The 16,769-nt window shown below is 45.3% G+C and overlaps 2 protein-coding genes and 1 long non-coding RNA gene across 14 annotated transcripts in view; 1 reads left to right on the forward strand and 2 right to left on the reverse strand.

Annotated features, from left to right (window-relative positions):
• The first annotated feature begins 318 nt into the window (after nucleotides 1-318).
• Nucleotides 319-13,387, forward strand: HOMEZ (homeobox and leucine zipper encoding). Of its 2 annotated transcripts, none has more exons than XM_003901592.5 (2): nucleotides 319-534; nucleotides 10,261-13,387. In XM_003901592.5, exons 1-2 carry the CDS (start codon nucleotides 495-497, stop codon nucleotides 11,865-11,867), a joined length of 1,647 nt encoding a protein of 548 aa, XP_003901641.1. In that variant the 5' UTR covers nucleotides 319-494; the 3' UTR covers nucleotides 11,868-13,387. The 2 variants fall into 2 exon arrangements, with proteins under 2 accessions (XP_003901641.1, XP_009209474.1); XM_009211210.2 differs by lacking the exon at nucleotides 319-534 and adding an exon at nucleotides 559-702.
• LOC103886137 lies at nucleotides 3,709-8,030 on the reverse strand. Its single transcript, XR_001904673.2, has 2 exons — nucleotides 7,814-8,030; nucleotides 3,709-4,334 (listed from the first exon to the last, which is right to left on the reverse strand). It is a non-coding gene; the product is annotated as an uncharacterized LOC103886137 (long non-coding RNA).
• Nucleotides 13,388-13,965: 578 nt separating the features above from the next.
• Nucleotides 13,966-16,769, reverse strand: part of RNF212B (ring finger protein 212B) — a 39,064-nt gene continuing 36,260 nt past the window's right edge. For 10 of the 11 annotated variants that reach the window (XM_009211196.3, XM_021941020.2, XM_031668244.1 and 7 more), the window contains one exon: nucleotides 13,966-14,623. In XM_009211196.3, the coding sequence (XP_009209460.1) occupies nucleotides 14,555-14,623 (69 nt within the window). In that variant the 3' untranslated portion in view covers nucleotides 13,966-14,554. The remainder of the gene's footprint in view (nucleotides 14,624-16,769) is intronic. The other variant, XM_021941021.2, reaches the window with a different exon arrangement.

Consider the following 16,769-nt stretch of genomic DNA (forward strand, 5'->3'; position numbering starts at 1 on the left):
CGGCAAAGTGCAGTGTCCCTCCTTGGGGAATTTCGGAGGCATCCTGGCCCGGTGTACTCCAAAGGTCCAGCGCCCATAGGTCGAGGGTAGGGGGAGGTACCAGGCACCGCAGCTTGGCCCCAGGGGACATCTTCCCTGCCCCACGCATCCAATAGATGACCCCAGCTGAGGCCCACGCAGCCAATAGCCGACTTCAGCCGAGACCCAAGCAGCCAATGGCCAGCCCAGTGCACTTCGCCCGTGCCCGCCCGCCTGCGCCCACCAATCAGGACTCGGGCCACCTTGGCACCGCCTCTGGACGCCCACCCCACCCATCCGCCCCGCCTCCAACTTGTTCGAGCAGGGCTGGGTAGACCGGCGCACTCCCGGGGGCGGTGTGGGGGGGCAGTCCCGGTTTCGGCCATCGCTCGGGTGGGCTCGGAGCGGCCGCACCGGGCAGCAACCCCACTCCCACTCGGAGGCCCCCTGCCCTCTCCCCCACTTCCCCCCGGCCCATGGTGCGAGGCTGGGAGCCGCCGCCCGGGCTGGACCGCGGTGAGTGATCCCCAGCCCCTTGGACTTCCCCTCCCAGCTCGTGTACGGTCTCCCACCTCTGGAGTCCCATCCCCGCGCTGGTGGGGGGAGAATTCTAGGTTCGAAGTGGCTCGGTTCTCTCTTTTTTCTCCTCTGGACTTTTCGGTTCCCTGTTGTAACTAGGGGAGGGTAAGTGTCTGTGTAGGGGAGGGCAAGAAGGTTGGGTTGGGGCGCCCTTGGCGAGAGTAGGATTGAGATTCGCCTGCCTCATGGGGCTCATCGTCCCAAGTGCAACAACTTTTTGTTCCCTGACCCAGTTCGGAGCCTTCTGGACTGCCTGTGAAATGGAGGATAGGAGAAACATTTCCTTCCCAGGCCCCCCCCCCCCCCCCCGCCACACAAACCCCCAACCCCCATGGCTACCTCCTGGCGACCTCAACACACGTGCAGAACCTGGCCTTGCTTCTGGGGGATCAGCGGCCTTTGGGAATGAAAGGTTTAGAAGAAACTGTCCCTCTGATTCCCGTACCCAGCCATACTCAGAAAACCAACCAGGAAACTGAGAACCCGAGTCCTCTGGGGTTCCTAGTGTTGCGTCCTATTCTGAGACTCCTAAACTGAAAGAAGACTCAAGCTGAGACCTGTTTGGTAATGTGGGCCCAGATCAGGAGATTTTTTTTTTTTTTTTTTTTTTTTTGTCATGTGAGCCTCCTTCCCATCATACACTTGAAGCCCTTTTATATTACATGATTAGGTTAGATGGTTGTAATTGAAAAAACCAGATTGGGAATTTTAAAGATAATGCATACATATCTTGAACATTATAATTAAAAGTATGTCCATTTCACCAATCTTTTGATGTAGTGGTGAGACTGTTCTTGTGTCTAAGACTGCTGTTCGGAGTTCCCAATTCTCTTTCCAGTGTTGACTACACAGGGAGTCTCAAACCTGGCTGTACCCTGAGAACTTTTAAAAAAACTGTGGATGCCTGGACCCCAGTACAGACTATTGAATCTGAATGGGGAGGAGAGTGGCCTGGTTTTTAAGCTTCCCAGGTAATTCTACAGTGCAGTCTGAGATGAGAGCCACTCAGGCACTTTCATCATCTTTGATTTCCCGTTTTGCTTTATTTAAAGTGAAGTAAGAATTCAGACGCTTTTGAGTGCAGAGTACTTTTGAGATTAAGTCCCACCCCTCAATCTTTTACAGTTGTCTTGCTCACTCCCAACTCAACAATTTTTAAAATGCATACTCTTCTTTGCGTTATGTCTCTCCAAAACATTTGACTTAGTTTTCATAGGACCAATTTTTTAAAAATCAGTATTCCTGAAGGAACAGTTTTCAATGCAGTGATTTTTCATAGGTTTACATGAGGTTTAATTACATTATTATACAGACACTGAAAAAGTGTGGACATAAGCAGGTTTGTAATCACACAAAACTGGCCCCAGCACACAGGACAACTGAATGAAGCAGATGATTTTGGCGCACTAGTAGTAGCCTACTGGCCTTTAGTTTCCAGTGCACCATGGTATTGGTCATGTAATCCAGTGGGTCAGTTAAGCCAGGCTCCTGGCCCAGGTGAGCATCCTTCCCTTCCACTCTTTCCAACTAATATCACAAATACCTTGTCCCTTCTAAACGCACTTGAATTCCTGAGTATTCCATCAACTCTTTACATTCGTTCACATCAAACTGTTCATCTTTAAGTGATTACCATATTGCCTTTGTTAAGCTGGAAGGATATGAGGCAGTAATCCTTAACCTGGCTTCTTGGCAGTCACTAAAGGCCCTGAGTTTACTGTGTAAGTGTGAATGTTTATTTTGGGAAGGTTAGTCATAACTTTCTGAGGGTCTGTAACTTTTGTCTGATTCTCAGAGGTTCATGAACTAAAAAGTTAAGAAGCATATAAGCTGAATATCACTATACATCTTTAAGGCCCTTAAAACTGTATCCCCAAACACATTTCAGGAGTACTTCAGACTGCCTCTAAATAAAGATTTAGGGAACTCTGCAGGATCATATCTCATTTCCCACTTTATTTATTTATTTTTATTTTTTATTTTTTGAGACAGAGTCTCACTCTGTCCCCCAGGCTGGAATACAGTGGTGTGATCATGGCTCACTGCAACCTCTGCCTCCCAGGTTCAAGCGATTCTCCTGCCTCAGCTTTCCCAGTAGCTGGGACTACATGCGCATGCCACCATCATGCCTGGCTAATTTTTGTATTTTTAATAGAGACGGGTTTCACCGTGTTGACCAGGCTGGTCTCGAACTCTTGACGTCAAGTGATCCTCCCGCCTCGGCCTCCCAAAGTGCTGGGATTATAGGCGTGAGCCACTATACCCAGCTTTGCCTCCCACTTTAACTGTCTCCTAATTTAACGATAGGCCTAGGTTCAAACCTAAAGTTCTAGAGTCCTCTTTTTCCTAGGACTGTGTAAACACAGAAACTGGAAGTTTAAGACAGTCCATTCTTGTCTGCCATCTGTCCAGGGATATGGAAAGCCCAAGGGGAAAGAAGGGTGTTATACTGACTCAGAGAGAGAGAATTTTTTTTTTTTTGAGACAGAGTCTCACTGTCGCCAGGCTGGAGTGCAGTGACACAATCTTGGCTCACTGCAACCTCGGCCTCCTGAGTTCAAGTGATGCTCCTGCCTCAGCCTCCCGAGTAGCTGGTACTACAGGCACATGCCAACACACCCAGCTAATTTTTGTATTTTTAGTAGAGACGGGGTTTCACCAATTTGGCCAGGATGGTCTCGATCTCTTGACCTCGTGATCCGCTGGCCTCAACCTCCCAAAGTGCTAGGATTATAGGCATGAGTCACCATGCCTGGCTGAGAATTTTTTTTTATTTTTAAAATTTATATATTTATTTGTAGAGACGAGGTCTTGCTATGTTGCCCAGGCTGGTCTTGAATTCTTGAGCTCAAGTGATCCTCCTGCCTCCCATAGTGCTGGGAATACAGGCATGAGCCACTGCAACCTGGCCATGACTCCATATATTTTTATTAGTGATTTTTAAGTAGCAGTGGGACACATCTGGCATATTTAATAAGGATACAAATTTAGAAGTTGTTCAGAATAGATACCACCACCACCACTACCTCCTCTGTGCTAGGACTCCTCACTTCAGCTTTTGATTCCCTTCTTTTTCTACTTAATCCAAAATGGACACACAAGAACACAAGATACTATAGTGTCTTTATTATGATTTTGATTACTATAGGGTCTGCCCTACTTGTTATAATTCTCATGAGCCATTCTGGTTATAGTTTTCTCTTAGTTCAAAGCCAGATTCTTCCAGGGAAGTACCAGCTATACAGCTGTGCCTTGATTTAAGCCACCACTCTGTTTCAGGAAGTGTTCCATAACTGGTGTTTTGTGTAAGTGAAAACTGGATGCGTATAGTACACCAAATATGTTGTTTTCAGTACTGTATGTTACACTGAAATATCAAGCTGATGCCGAGAATGTGAAGGACATCAAGCCACATAAATGAAAGTAAAATGCTTCCTTACAACTGTTAATACTTATAAATGTGCCTGCCTTATATTCCCATCTGGCAGTATTCATCATCCTCACACTGGACTGCTTTGTTCCTCATGCTTTATTTTCCTTATCTCTAAAGTGTTATTGTGTCTTTATATAATAGGACGCAAATGAGGTTAAGTAGATGTCAAGCGTTACCATCATAAAGTATTCTCCAACTTGGATTTGATGGTGTTCCCGGTGGGCCACAGTTTCTAAATACTAGTTTAGCACCTGGCCATGCAAGCAGTGCCTCCCAGGCCATTTCAGCTGTGTCCTGGATGAACCTGAAAGGGCAAAGGTGGAACTATCACATAGGCAACTGACATACCAATCACAAAGGATCCAAATTATGGAAGCAATTCTAAAGCAGTGGTTTTCATACATTTTTTTTTTTTTTTTTTTGAGACGGAGTCTTGCTCTGTCACCCAGGCTGGAGTGCAGTGGCCGGATCTCAGCTCACTGCAAGCTCCTCCTCTTGGGTTCACGCCATTCTCCTGCCTCAGCCTCCCGAGTAGCTGGGACTACAGGCACCCGCCACTTCGCCCGGCTAGTTTTTTGTATTTTTTAGTAGAGACGGGGTTTCACCGTATTAGCCAGGATGGTCTCGATCTCCTGACCTCATGATCCGCCCGTCTCGGCCTCCCAAAGTGCTGGGATTACAGGCTTGAGCCACCGCGCCCGGCCTTCATACATTTTTTTAAGCAATAAATACATTCTGAAATTGTATTTAAACCCCAAAATATAAAAAGCATAGAATCATAGATACACTGGTTTCCTCATCACTAGCTAGAATTAGGGCTCTGCAAAAATAGATTGAAAACAGTGATTTTTAAATGATTCAGTCTTTGTCCCAGTTACCCCATTGTCTAGGAGGAGCATTACTTTACATCAAAATCACCTCCATGAAGTTAAAGTCATGATAAAAGCTGCTATTTACTGAGCCCTTACTTTGTTCTAGTTACAATGTCAAGTGCACTTTTTCATTTAGTAATAAACTTGCTGGGTAGGTGCTTTTTTGCTTTTCTCTTTTTTTTTTTGAGACAGGGTCTCTCTCTGTCACCCAGACTGTGGTGCAGTGCACAATCTTGGCTCACTGCAACCTCCACCTCCCGGGCTCAAGCAATCCTCCCACCTCAGCCTCCCGAGTAGCTAGGACTACAGTTGCACCACCATACCCAGCTAATATTTTGTATTATTATTATTATTATTATTATTATTATTATTTGTAGAGACAGTTTCACCATGTTGCCCAGGCTGGTCTCAAACTCCTGGGCTCAAACCATCTGCCCACCTTGGCCTCCCAAGGTGGTGATATTACAGGTGTGAGCCACTGCACTTGGCCCAAGGTGCTTTTTTTTCTGATGAGAAACTAAGGCTTAGAGGAGTTAAATAACTGCCCAAGGACAAGCAGCATTCTAGAAAGTGTAGTTGCATCAATTTGTCTCACCCTGGACATCCATCCCCTAACAGTTGCTCTATGCCCTGTCTATGCATAACACCTAGCACATAGTACTATTACGTACTCTCTGCACTGTTACTTTGTTACATAGGAGGAAACCAGGCTCATGTAAGTTAAGTAACTTGCCTGAGATCACATAGCTGATAAGTGGCAGAACCAGGATTCAAACTTAGAGGCTGGCCTTATCGAAGAATTTATATTTCTACCCGTCATGCCATGCTGCCTCCATTGACCCTCTTAAGGGGCTCTTCAAGCAGTATTGCTTTCAGGGTCTGCATGGCCTCAGTTGGTTAGATTTGCTTGTTAAAAGGAAATGGTGACATGTATTAAAATGTTTCTGAATTTTAAAAATCATGGTGTACAATCCTTGCTACCACATTGCTCTAAATTTATGGACTTGAGGTTTATTTTTGCAATTCATCATGTAGCATTTACATAGGAATCCTGTCCTATCCTTAGCAGATCAGGAGTAATACTTAAAAACACAGATGGAAGGCTGGGCCCAGTGTTTCATGCTTGAAATCCCAGCACTTTGGGAGGCTGAGGCAGGCAGATCATGAGGTCAGGAGATCGAGACCATCCTGGCCAACATGGTGAAACCCTGTCTCTACTAAAATACAAAAAATTAGCTGGGCGTGGTGGCACGTGCCTGTAGTCCCAGCTACTCAGGAGGCTGAGGCAGGAGAATCACTTGAACCTGGGAGGCGGAGGTTGCAGTGAGCCGAGATCGTGCCACTGCATTCCAGCCTGGTGACAGAGCAAGACTCCGTCTCCAAATAAAATAAAATAAAAACAGATGGGATTCCCCTAAGAGTAAAGGGTGATGGATGTGTTAAAGGGTCTCTAGTGCCCATGCAGGAAGCTGAGTTAAAAATTGTCAACAGAATATTCTGGGAAATAACTGAGCAGTTATTTCAGGAAAGAAGCACAGTCAAGGGCTATCCCTGCAGTCCCCATACCCATAACCCTGGGAGCAGTGTGCTGCTGGGTAGCTTGCAGGAGCTGCTTACAATTTATAATGAGCCTATCCACCTGGTCTTGAGGAGAAAGCTGGGCTGAAAAGATAAGCACAGGAGACCTTCTGCCCTGTGTAGAGGGGGCTGTTAGTGACTGAAGGAACTCTCTGGGGAGAAGCTGAGCTGTTGGAAGAGACAAAGGCTGGGGGAGGGGATAACCTTTGTTCCAAGGCTGACTTGGAGGAGGAAACATTCCCCTCTCCATTTTCACATGATATAAAGGGGTAGGGGAGTGAGCCTCATTTATCCCAGATCTCTGACCCACATCTCTCATCCAACCAAGAGATGGAAAAAATAAAGCTATGAGACTTGGGCTTAGGGCTTAAAGGTACTGTCAATCACCTTCCCCCAACACTCCACCACCAAGAAGGGAAAGAAAAAAGGGGGGCTGGGCAGAGGACAGTGCTGTCCTACCTTCCAGATATTCATCAGTTGTATTCCCAATCTATTGCTCCACATTCTAAATATAATTATAAATCGTTAGCAGCCAAAGAGTTAGTAACAAGCCAGGGACAATGGTGTGCACCTGTAGTTCCAACTACTCAGGAGGCTGAGGCAGGAGGGTCACTTGATCCCAGGAATTCGAGGCTATAGTGCATTATCATTGCACCTATGCATAGCACACCAGCCTGGGCAACATAACGAGACCTTGTCTCTAAAAAAAAAAATAGTGGCCGGGCGCTGTGGCTCATGCCTGTAATCCCAGCACTTTAGGAGGCCAAGGCAGGTGAATCACCTGAGGTCAGGAGTTCGAGACCAGCCTGGCCAACAGAGCATTAGATAGCAGTTCTAAATTTCTCTTCAAAGAATCAATATGTCAGTATGTTCAATTCTCTGCCTTCTACTTTTAAACTTAACTTCCTTGTAAAGCAACCTTTTTCGATCACCTGTTCCACCCTGAGCCATTCTGATTGCCTGCTCCACCCTAACTCATTTCGATTACCTGCTCCACCCTGACTCATTCCGATTACCTGGTCCACCCTGACTCATTCCGATTACCTGCCCCATCCTGACTCATTCTGATTACCTGCTCCACCCTGCCTCATTCCGATTACCTGCTCCACCCTGACTCATTCTCCACCCTGACTCATTCTCCACCCTGACTCATTCCGATTTCCTGCTCTGCCATAACCAAACCACTCACCCGGTCACTCTCTTTAAATTAGCCAATCGGAATTAGTTTAGTCTGTACGGTCTAACCCTAGCCAATAGGGGAATGACAGCAGCAGGGGCCACGTGTGTCAGGGGTAAGAACCCCTTCTCCTCCCTTGTAGAGGTGTGTGCTCACCATTACTCCATCTGTGAGGGCGCACCCTTCTATAGAAGTAAATTGCCCTGCTGAGAAGAAAAAAAAGAAAATTTTATATTCGATTGCTATTTCTTTTGTGGCACCGAAACCTTATTTATAACAATAGTGAAACCTCGTCTCTACTAAAAATACAAAAATTAGCTGGGCATCATGGTGCACGCTTGTAATTCCAGCTACTCGGGAGGCTGAGGCAGGAGAATTGCTTGAACTCGGGAGGTGGAGGTTGCAATGAGCCAAGATCGCGCCACTGCACACCAGCCTGGGTGACAAAAGACTCTGTCTCAAAAAAAAAAAAAATAGTTATTAACAGTTCTGGCCAGGGGCCGTGGCTCAGGCCTGTAATCCCAGCACTTTGGGAGGCTGAGGCCAGTGGATCACTTGAGGTCAGGAGTTCGAGACCATCCTGGTTAACATGGTGAAACCTCATCTCTACTAAAAATACAAAATGTAATAGGGCATGGTGGCGCACGCCTGTAGTCCCAGCTACTCGGGAAGTTGAGGCACAAGAATCACTTGAACCCAGGAGGCAGAGGCTGCAGTGAGCTGAGATCATGTCACTGCACTCCAGTCTAGGCAACAGAGCGAGACCCTCCCTGCTCAAAAAAACAAAACAAAATAAAACAAAAAAAAAAACAGTTCTCAGGGCCAGGTGCAGTGGCTCACTCCAGTAATCTCAGCACTTTGGGAGGCTGAGGTGGGAGGATCACTTGAGGCTAGGAGTTTGAGACCAGCCTAGGCAACATAGTGAGACCCTGTCTACAAAAAATTTTAAGATTAGCCAGATAGGGCTGCATATACCTGTAGTCCTAGCTACTTGGGAGGCTGAGGTGGGAGGATTGCTTGAGCCTAAGAGTTCAAAGCTGCAATGAGCCATGATCACGCCACCGCACTCCAGCCTATGCAACAGAGTGAGACCCTGTCTCTTGAAAAAACAAAAACAAAAATGTACACACACACACAAACAAGTTGAAATTATTGCTCCTCTTGTTTTTGTGGTTGAGTCTTCACTGTGTGATTCTTGTTCCATGAATTTAGAAGGTGAGAGTTGGTGGATAGCTTCTAGAAGTGGGTTTGAATAGGAAAGATGAAGGCTGTATCAGAGCTATATGACGGTGCCACTGCACTCCAGCCTGGGTGGCCTGGATGACAGAGCAATATTATCTCTTAAAAAAAAAACAAAACCCCACCAGCTGGCTGTGGTGACTCATACCTGTAATCCTAGCACTTTGGGAGGCCAGAGGCAGGTGGATCACGAGGTCAGGAGTTCAAGACCAGCCTGGCCAAGATGGTGAAACCCCATCTCTACTAAAAATACAAAAAGTAGCCAGGTGTGGTGGTGGGCACCTGTAATCCCAGCTACTCGGAAGGCTGAGGCAGAGAATTGCTTGAACCCGGGAGTGAAGGTTGCAGTGAGCCAAGATCGTGCCACTGCACTCCAGCCTGGCAACAGAGCGAGACTCAGTCTCAAACACACACACACACACACACACACACACACACACACACACAAACTGTATCAGGATCAGTTTTCCTTCTTAACCTCTAAAGACAGATTTTTTTTTTTTTTTTTTTTTTTTTGAGACGGAGTCTTACCCTGTGACCCAGGCTGGAGTGCAATGGCACTGATCTCGGCTTACTGCAACCTCCGCCTCCTGGATTCAGATGATTCTCCTGCCTCAGCCTCCTGAGTAGCTGGGATTACAGGCGCTCACCACCATGCCCAGCTAATTTTTGTATTTTTAGTAGAGACAGGGTTTCACTGTGTTGGGCAGGATGGTCTCGATCTCCTGACCTTGTGATCCTCCCGCCTTGGCCTCCCAAAGTGCTGGGATTACAGGCATGAGCCACTGTACCTTTTTTTGTTTGTTTTAGATAGGGTCTCATTCTATCACCCAGGCTGGAGTGCAGTGGTGCAAGCATAGCTCACTGCAGCCTCGACCTCCCAGGCTCAAGCAGTCCTCCTGCCTCAGCCTCCCAAGTTGTTGGGACTACAGGCACGAACCACCATGCCCAGCTGATTTTTAAATTTTTTGTAGTCTCACCATGTTGCCCAAGCTGGTATCAAACCCCTGGGCTCAAGCAATCCCTCTCACCTAGGCCTCCTGAAGTGCTGGGATTACAGGTATAAGCCACCATGACTGGCTTTAAAGACAGATTTTTTTCTTGGAACAACACTCACCAGTCATGTGACTTGGGGTAATTTAACATCTATGGACTTTAGTCCACAGAAAATTGGAATTAAAGCAGGATCTGATGACTTGTTTATGAAAATTAAATAAGAAACTGTTGAAGCACTTAAAAAGCAATACAACATGATGCAAATAGAAACTTAATTGTTTTGGTGTCCAGCAGTTAGTTTGGTAGAAATTGAGCAATGTGTCAGAAGAGGAGACCCAGTGATTGAGCTGTTTCTTTTCTTATTACAGCTATCTCTGAAGGGCACAAATCAGAAAGCACCATGCCTCCTAATAAAGAGGCCAGCGGTCTCAGTAGTTCACCAGCGGGGCTCATCTGCCTCCCTCCAATCTCTGAGGAGCTACAGCTTGTGTGGACCCAAGCAGCCCAGACCAGTGAGCTAGACAGCAATGAACACCTGCTAAAAACCTTCAGCTACTTTCCCTATCCCAGCCTAGCAGACATTGCCCTTCTCTGCCTACGTTATGGGTTGCAGATGGAGAAAGTCAAGACTTGGTTTATGGCCCAGCGCCTCCGCTGTGGTATTAGCTGGTCATCTGAAGAAATAGAAGAAACTCGAGCCCGAGTAGTCTACCGTCGGGACCAACTCCATTTCAAATCCCTTCTCTCTTTTACTCATCATGCAGGACGGCCCCCAGAGGAGGTGCCTCCTCCTCCAATGCCAGCTCCAGAACAAGTTGGTATTGGAATAGGTCCTCCGTCTCTTAGCAAGCCCACCCAGACGAAAGGATTGAAGGTAGAGCCTGAGGAGTCCTCTCAGATGCCACCACTGCCACAGAGTCACCAGAAATTAAAGGAGTCCCTGATGACACCTGGCAGTGGAGCATTCCCCCACCAATCAGATTTTTGGCAACATCGTCAAAGCAGTGGCTTCTCAAAGGAGCAGGCAGGCAGGGGTCCCAACCAATCACATGGCATAGGTACTGCTTCCTGGAACCACTCCACAACTGTCCCCCCACCACAAGCTCGGGATAAACCCCCACCAATTGCATTAATTGCCAGTAGTTGTAAGGAGGAGTCAGCATCTAGTGTTACTCCCTCTTCTTCCTCTACCTCCTCTTCTTCTTTCCAGGTACTGGCTAATGGAGCTACTGCCACCTCTAAACCCCTCCAGCCATTAGGTTGTATCCCACAGTCAGTGTCACCCAGTGAACAGGCATTACCCCCACATCTGGAACCAGCCTGGCCCCAAGGGCTACGGCATAATTCAGTACCAGGTAGGGTTGGCCCCACAGAGTACCTTTCCCCAGATATGCAACGCCAGCGAAAGACCAAGCGCAAAACCAAAGAGCAGCTGGCTATCCTCAAATCCTTTTTTTTACAGTGCCAATGGGCACGGCGTGAGGATTACCAAAAGTTAGAACAGATCACTGGTTTACCTCGGCCTGAGATCATTCAGTGGTTTGGTGACACACGTTATGCCTTGAAGCATGGGCAACTAAAATGGTTTCGGGACAACGCAGTACCTGGTGCCCCTAGTTTCCAAGACCTAGCAATTCCTACACCACCACCATCAACCCGCTCCTTGAATGAAAGGGCTGAGACATCACCTCTGCCGATCCCTCCACCCCCACCGGATATACAACCCTTGGAGAGGTACTGGGCAGCCCACCAACAGCTACGGGAAACTGATATCCCTCAATTGAGTCAGGCATCAAGGCTTAGCACCCAGCAGGTACTGGATTGGTTTGACTCTCGATTACCTCAGCCAGCTGAGGTGGTAGTTTGTCTAGATGAAGAAGAGGAAGAGGAGGAGGAAGAACTGCTAGAAGGTGATGAGGAAGAAGAGGAGGAGGAGGAAGATGATGATGATGATGATGTGATCATACAAGACTGAGTGGGGAGCTGGGGGAGGGGAGGTCTGTTATGAAAAGATGAAACAACTTAGTAACTGTTTAAACAAAGAAACCACATTTTTAAAATTACCTTGTGGCAGAGAACTAAAAAGCTTTGTGTTCTTCAGGGTGGGTGGCAGGGGAATATAGTGAGGGTGGACCAGGGAGGATGACCATAGGGCACTAAGTAAGGCTAGGATTGGATCAGCAGAAATCCAGAGCTCTAACCTTAGTGTAGAGAGTGCTAAGGATCTGGGGAAACCATGGGCTGGCAAACTGCTCTTGCTCACCTCGTGTCTGCTGTTCTTTTCCCTTAGTGTACTATAGAGAGGCCAGACATTGGCTCCACCTCTCCAGGAGGATTGGAAAGGAGGAGTAAAGGATTCTGATTTGATTGATGATTCCAGTGCATCCCCAATCCCACCATCTTACCTGGAATATAAGGCTGCCTTGCACCCCGTTTCTGAGCACAAGTCTGTGCATGATGCAACTGACTCTTACTTTTTTTCTTAATAACTGATCATTTCCTAGACAACCAAGATTCTCAGTAAGTCCCAATCTCATCACAAATATTAGTATTTCCTTTTCCTCATACCAACTTGACTATGTTTCACCTGCTTCATGACTAAATCACAGGTGGCAGAATATTTTCGGGTTTTTTTTTTTTTTTTGAGGTGGAGTCTTGCTCTGTCACCCAGGCTGGAGTGCAGTGACGCAATCTCAGCTCACTGCAAGCTCTGCCTCCCGGGTTCATGCCATTCTCCTGCCTCAGCCTCCCAAGTAGCTGGGACTACAGGCGCCCACCACCATGCCCGGCTAATTTTTTTACATTTTTAGTAGAGATGGGGTTTCACCGTGTTAGCCAGGATGGTCTTGATCTCCTGACCTCGTGATCTGCCCGCCTCAGTCTCCCAAAGTGCTGGGATTACAGGCGTGAGCCACTGTACCCGGCTATTTTCAGTTTTTATGCTGGGACCACTTTGCTTTGTAGTTTTTTCTGTCTTTCCAAAATCCTCACTCTGTTCACTGTTTGTCTCAGGGTAAATCTTCCCCCACCGAGCTTGTGAAAAACTTTAATAATTGGGTAGAGAATAATTTAGAATGGATATTTATTGGAGGTTGTAATTAGGGAAGATGTCGTTTTAAAAAGTAGAACTGTGTTACAAAGGGGTGAAAGAGGGAATAGTTTCCCCTTGTTGAAGGGCAGTGGAGGTAGGTTCCAGGTTTGGTTTTACAAACCTGATAACTACCTCCTGTCCAACTTGACAGAGACTAAATTTTCATCTTTTTGCTGTCAATTTGTTTCTGAAAAAGAGACTTTTTCCCTCTCTTTATAGGATCTGTCTTAGGGACAGAGGGACCATCGTCTTTAAGTGAATTAATTATTGATGTTTTAGAATGGTTTTCATCAGTTGGGATCAGCTATATGGCAAATAGGTATCATCAATGAGTTAACCATCTAAAAATAAAAGAGTGGAAGCCCTAGAATGCTAGAAGAATAATAAAAAGGCCAAAAATAAAATTGTTTCTCTCTCATCCACTTTGCCACTCCTATGGTTTAGGGATTAATGGAACCAAATCCATTAACATTCTAACTCAGCATACTTTTAATTTATTGTTTGGAGGGGCAGGACTTATTGAGGTAAATTAAAAGAAGAATAAAAACTTTAAAGGAAATAGTTCAGCATCTGTCACCAGCCAGGTTGTTTCTCAGCCATCAAATGATAATGACTGAAATTTCTGAGGCTTCAGGAGTAACGGAGATACAACAATCTTGGAGGTAACTCCATTTGCTACAGGACAGGCTCTTGCCTAAAAGAGAAGGTGTCTAGAAATGCCTTTAAAATAAATTCAGAGTACCAGAAAGGGTATAGGGCTCCTAATTCAGATACAAGGTCATTCCCAAGAGCTAATTTATTTCTGGCAGATGCCTGCTATTTTCTGTTTTCCCAGTATTTTTGCTTAAGGCCAACTTGTGAGTGGCTAACCTATTTAATTCCTCATTTCTGCCTTTTAGTACCCAAAGTAGAATACATGTTTGATCTCAGTGGTAGTGTTGTTTGCCCATTCCACCATTCTAGAACTTGTAATAGTGATAGAATTGTAGCAATAAAAGGGTGTCGTCTTAATTTTACTATCTATATACTAAACTGAAAATCAGTGTCTCCAACAGTTGTTTTCAATAGAAAGGAAAATTAGCATTTAATAGTAACTAAGCATAGAGGAAACAATAGGCAAATAGAAAATGTATAATAAGGACAAAGAACAGAGATGTTACTTGTTAACATTGGCAATGTGACAGTATATCCATAGCTAAAAATGAAATCCAGAAATGAAACAGTGATGAGTATATGATCCATCACAATCCCCATTCCCAACTCCCAACCAAGCATGATGCCAATAATTATTTTTATGACCTTTGTTTCAAATTGTAGGAAATGAGGGGAGCTACCAAGGTCTTCTGGAAGAGCTATAAACATCTTCCTGAAGCACTAGCCTTTTGTAAGACCTGACCACTGTCCTGGGAGGTGATAAGGGTGAATAGGGTAAAGATGGAGGGAGCATAAGGTATAGAGTGAAACTAGGAAACAATGCAGGGATAAATTTTCCGGGGCCATCACCCCTAATGGGTACTGGAAGCTACAGTCCATCCTTCAGCAGTATGTATAGATCAGACCTTGAAGATGATCTATCTGGAAGTGGTCCATGCTTCTCTCCCACTGGGTAATCCCATCTGCCTCTGTTGTTGGTAGAGAGTCTGCAGCAGAGGACAAAAAGGTAGATGTGGGTGTTTATAACAACAAAAAGGGCAAGAAAGTCTCTCTGAACTCATTGTATGAAGCTTATCGAGACAGACACCACTGCTTTTGCTTCCCCATAGTTTTCTTCATTGCATGATAACTAGTTTTTCCAAACTGGAATTTACTACATCTAATGTGACAGTCTCTGGAACATTTCAGTGGCTATGGTGATAATAATAAGGATGAATATTTGAAAATTATTTTGGAAAATCTGGGACATATGACTACCACACCCAGAGATGACTACCAGGGAGGCAGAGTACTTAGGCCTCTGAGGAGGTGGCATTTCCTTCAATAACTGTAAAATTTTTTCACATTTTCAAACAATAGATAGAATAGTATAATGAACTCATGTGCCCATTGTCCATCTTTAACAAATAATTCATGGCCAATCTTTTATTTCTACTCTCCCACTGTCCCTCCCTACTAAATTAGGGATGCAAACCCCAGACATCATTTGACTTTTCATCCATAAATAGTATGTATCTATAAAAGTGAATGGCTATTTTTAAAAACATAACTACAATATCATCATACCAAAAACTCTCCAATATTAACAATTATTTAATATCAAATGTCCAATAGATAATTTTGTTAAACTGTCTCATGAATTGTTTTTTTTTTTTAATTTTTTTTTCTACAGCTTGTTTCAGTCAGGATCCAGTTAGGGGCCAAATATTTGTAGACGGTTTATTGAGCTTTTAAGTATTTTTTCCTCTGTAGGTTAATCCCTCCATTTGTGAGGATCTTAGGGAGGACTGTTATTTCCCCAGTGTTGCCTCTTAAGGCTTAGACCCTAATTTCTTTTTTTTTTTTTTTTTTTTTTTTTTTTTTTTTTTTTTTTTTTTTTTGAGACGGAGTCTCGCTCTGTCGCCCAGGCTGGAGTGCAGTGGCGCGATCTCGGCTCACTGCAAGCTCCGCCTCCCGGGTTCACGCCATTCTCCCGCCTCAGCCTCCAAGTAGCTGGGACTACAGGCGCCCGCCACCACGCCCGGCTAGTTTTTTGTATTTTTAGTAGAGACGGGGTTTCACCATGTTAGCCAGGATGGTCTCGATCTCCTGACCTCGTGATCCACCCGCCTCGGCCTCCCAAAGTGCTGGGATTACAGGCTTGAGCCACCGCGCCCGGCCTCGACCCTAATTTCTTACTGATGAAAATAAAAGGGCATCTTGGAATATGGGAACAAAATATATACCTACCTTAGTATGAAGGAACTGTCCCTGGGGACACCAGGAGCTTGGAGTGAAAAAAGGGCCTAAATATGCTCAAAATCCAAGCCATTAAAAAAAAAAAAAAAAAAGGCAAGACTGGACTTTTATTTTTTTATTTTTATTTATTTATTTATTTTTGAGATGGAGTCTCGCTCTGTTTACCCAGGCACTGGAGTGCAGTGGCATGATCTCAGCTCACTGCAACCTCCGCCCCCCAGGTTCAAGCAGTTCTCCTGTCTCAGCCTCTCTTGTAGCTGAGATTACAGGTGCCTGCCACCGCACCCAGCTAATTTTTGTATTTTCAGTAGAGATGGGGTTTTACCATATTGGTCAGGCTGGTCTCTAACTCCTGACCTCAGGTTATCCACCCGCCTCGGCCTCCCAAAGTGCTGAGATTACTGGCGTGAGCCACCGCCCCCGGTGACTTTTCATTTAACAGAACTCTTTACAAACCTTTCCTTGTTACCATGCCCTTTTCCTTTTGTTACTGGAATCGGAATCATAGTCCCATAAATTTATAAAATATTACTCTAGCTGTCTCTGGAGAAGTAAATGTGGTTTTTCCTAGTTCAAGTAGTATCTCTACCCAAAAGATATATTTCATAGAAAATACTTGATTGTGGAACTACTGAAAATGTCAGTGTGTCCACACTTGTTTCACCCTGGCCAAGACCTCTCAGTTTAAAGCCTCTCACTAGCATGTGACTTCATTTTAAAACCCCAAACCAGGAAGCTAATCCAACAGTAGGATAAAATCTAGAATTGAGACCATTCTGGAAGGTTGTGAACATACAGTTACCAGAGTTGAAACTCATATCGTTCTTCACTGGTTATATTCCACTACCCTGAGGCATTTAGTGTGCAGGCCTAACCATGTGAGATTTTATGCAC

This window comes from Papio anubis, chromosome 7 (genome assembly GCF_008728515.1).
Source record: "Papio anubis isolate 15944 chromosome 7, Panubis1.0, whole genome shotgun sequence".
Classification (NCBI taxonomy): domain Eukaryota; kingdom Metazoa; phylum Chordata; class Mammalia; order Primates; family Cercopithecidae; genus Papio; species Papio anubis.

Coding starts and splice junctions, on each gene's coding strand:
- HOMEZ (XM_003901592.5), top strand. CDS start 495: ATGGTGCGAGGCTGGGAGCCGCCGCCCGGGCTGGACCGCG. Junction 535..10,260: donor GCCGCCCGGGCTGGACCGCG/GTGAGTGATCCC, acceptor TTCTTATTACAG/CTATCTCTGAAGGGCACAAA.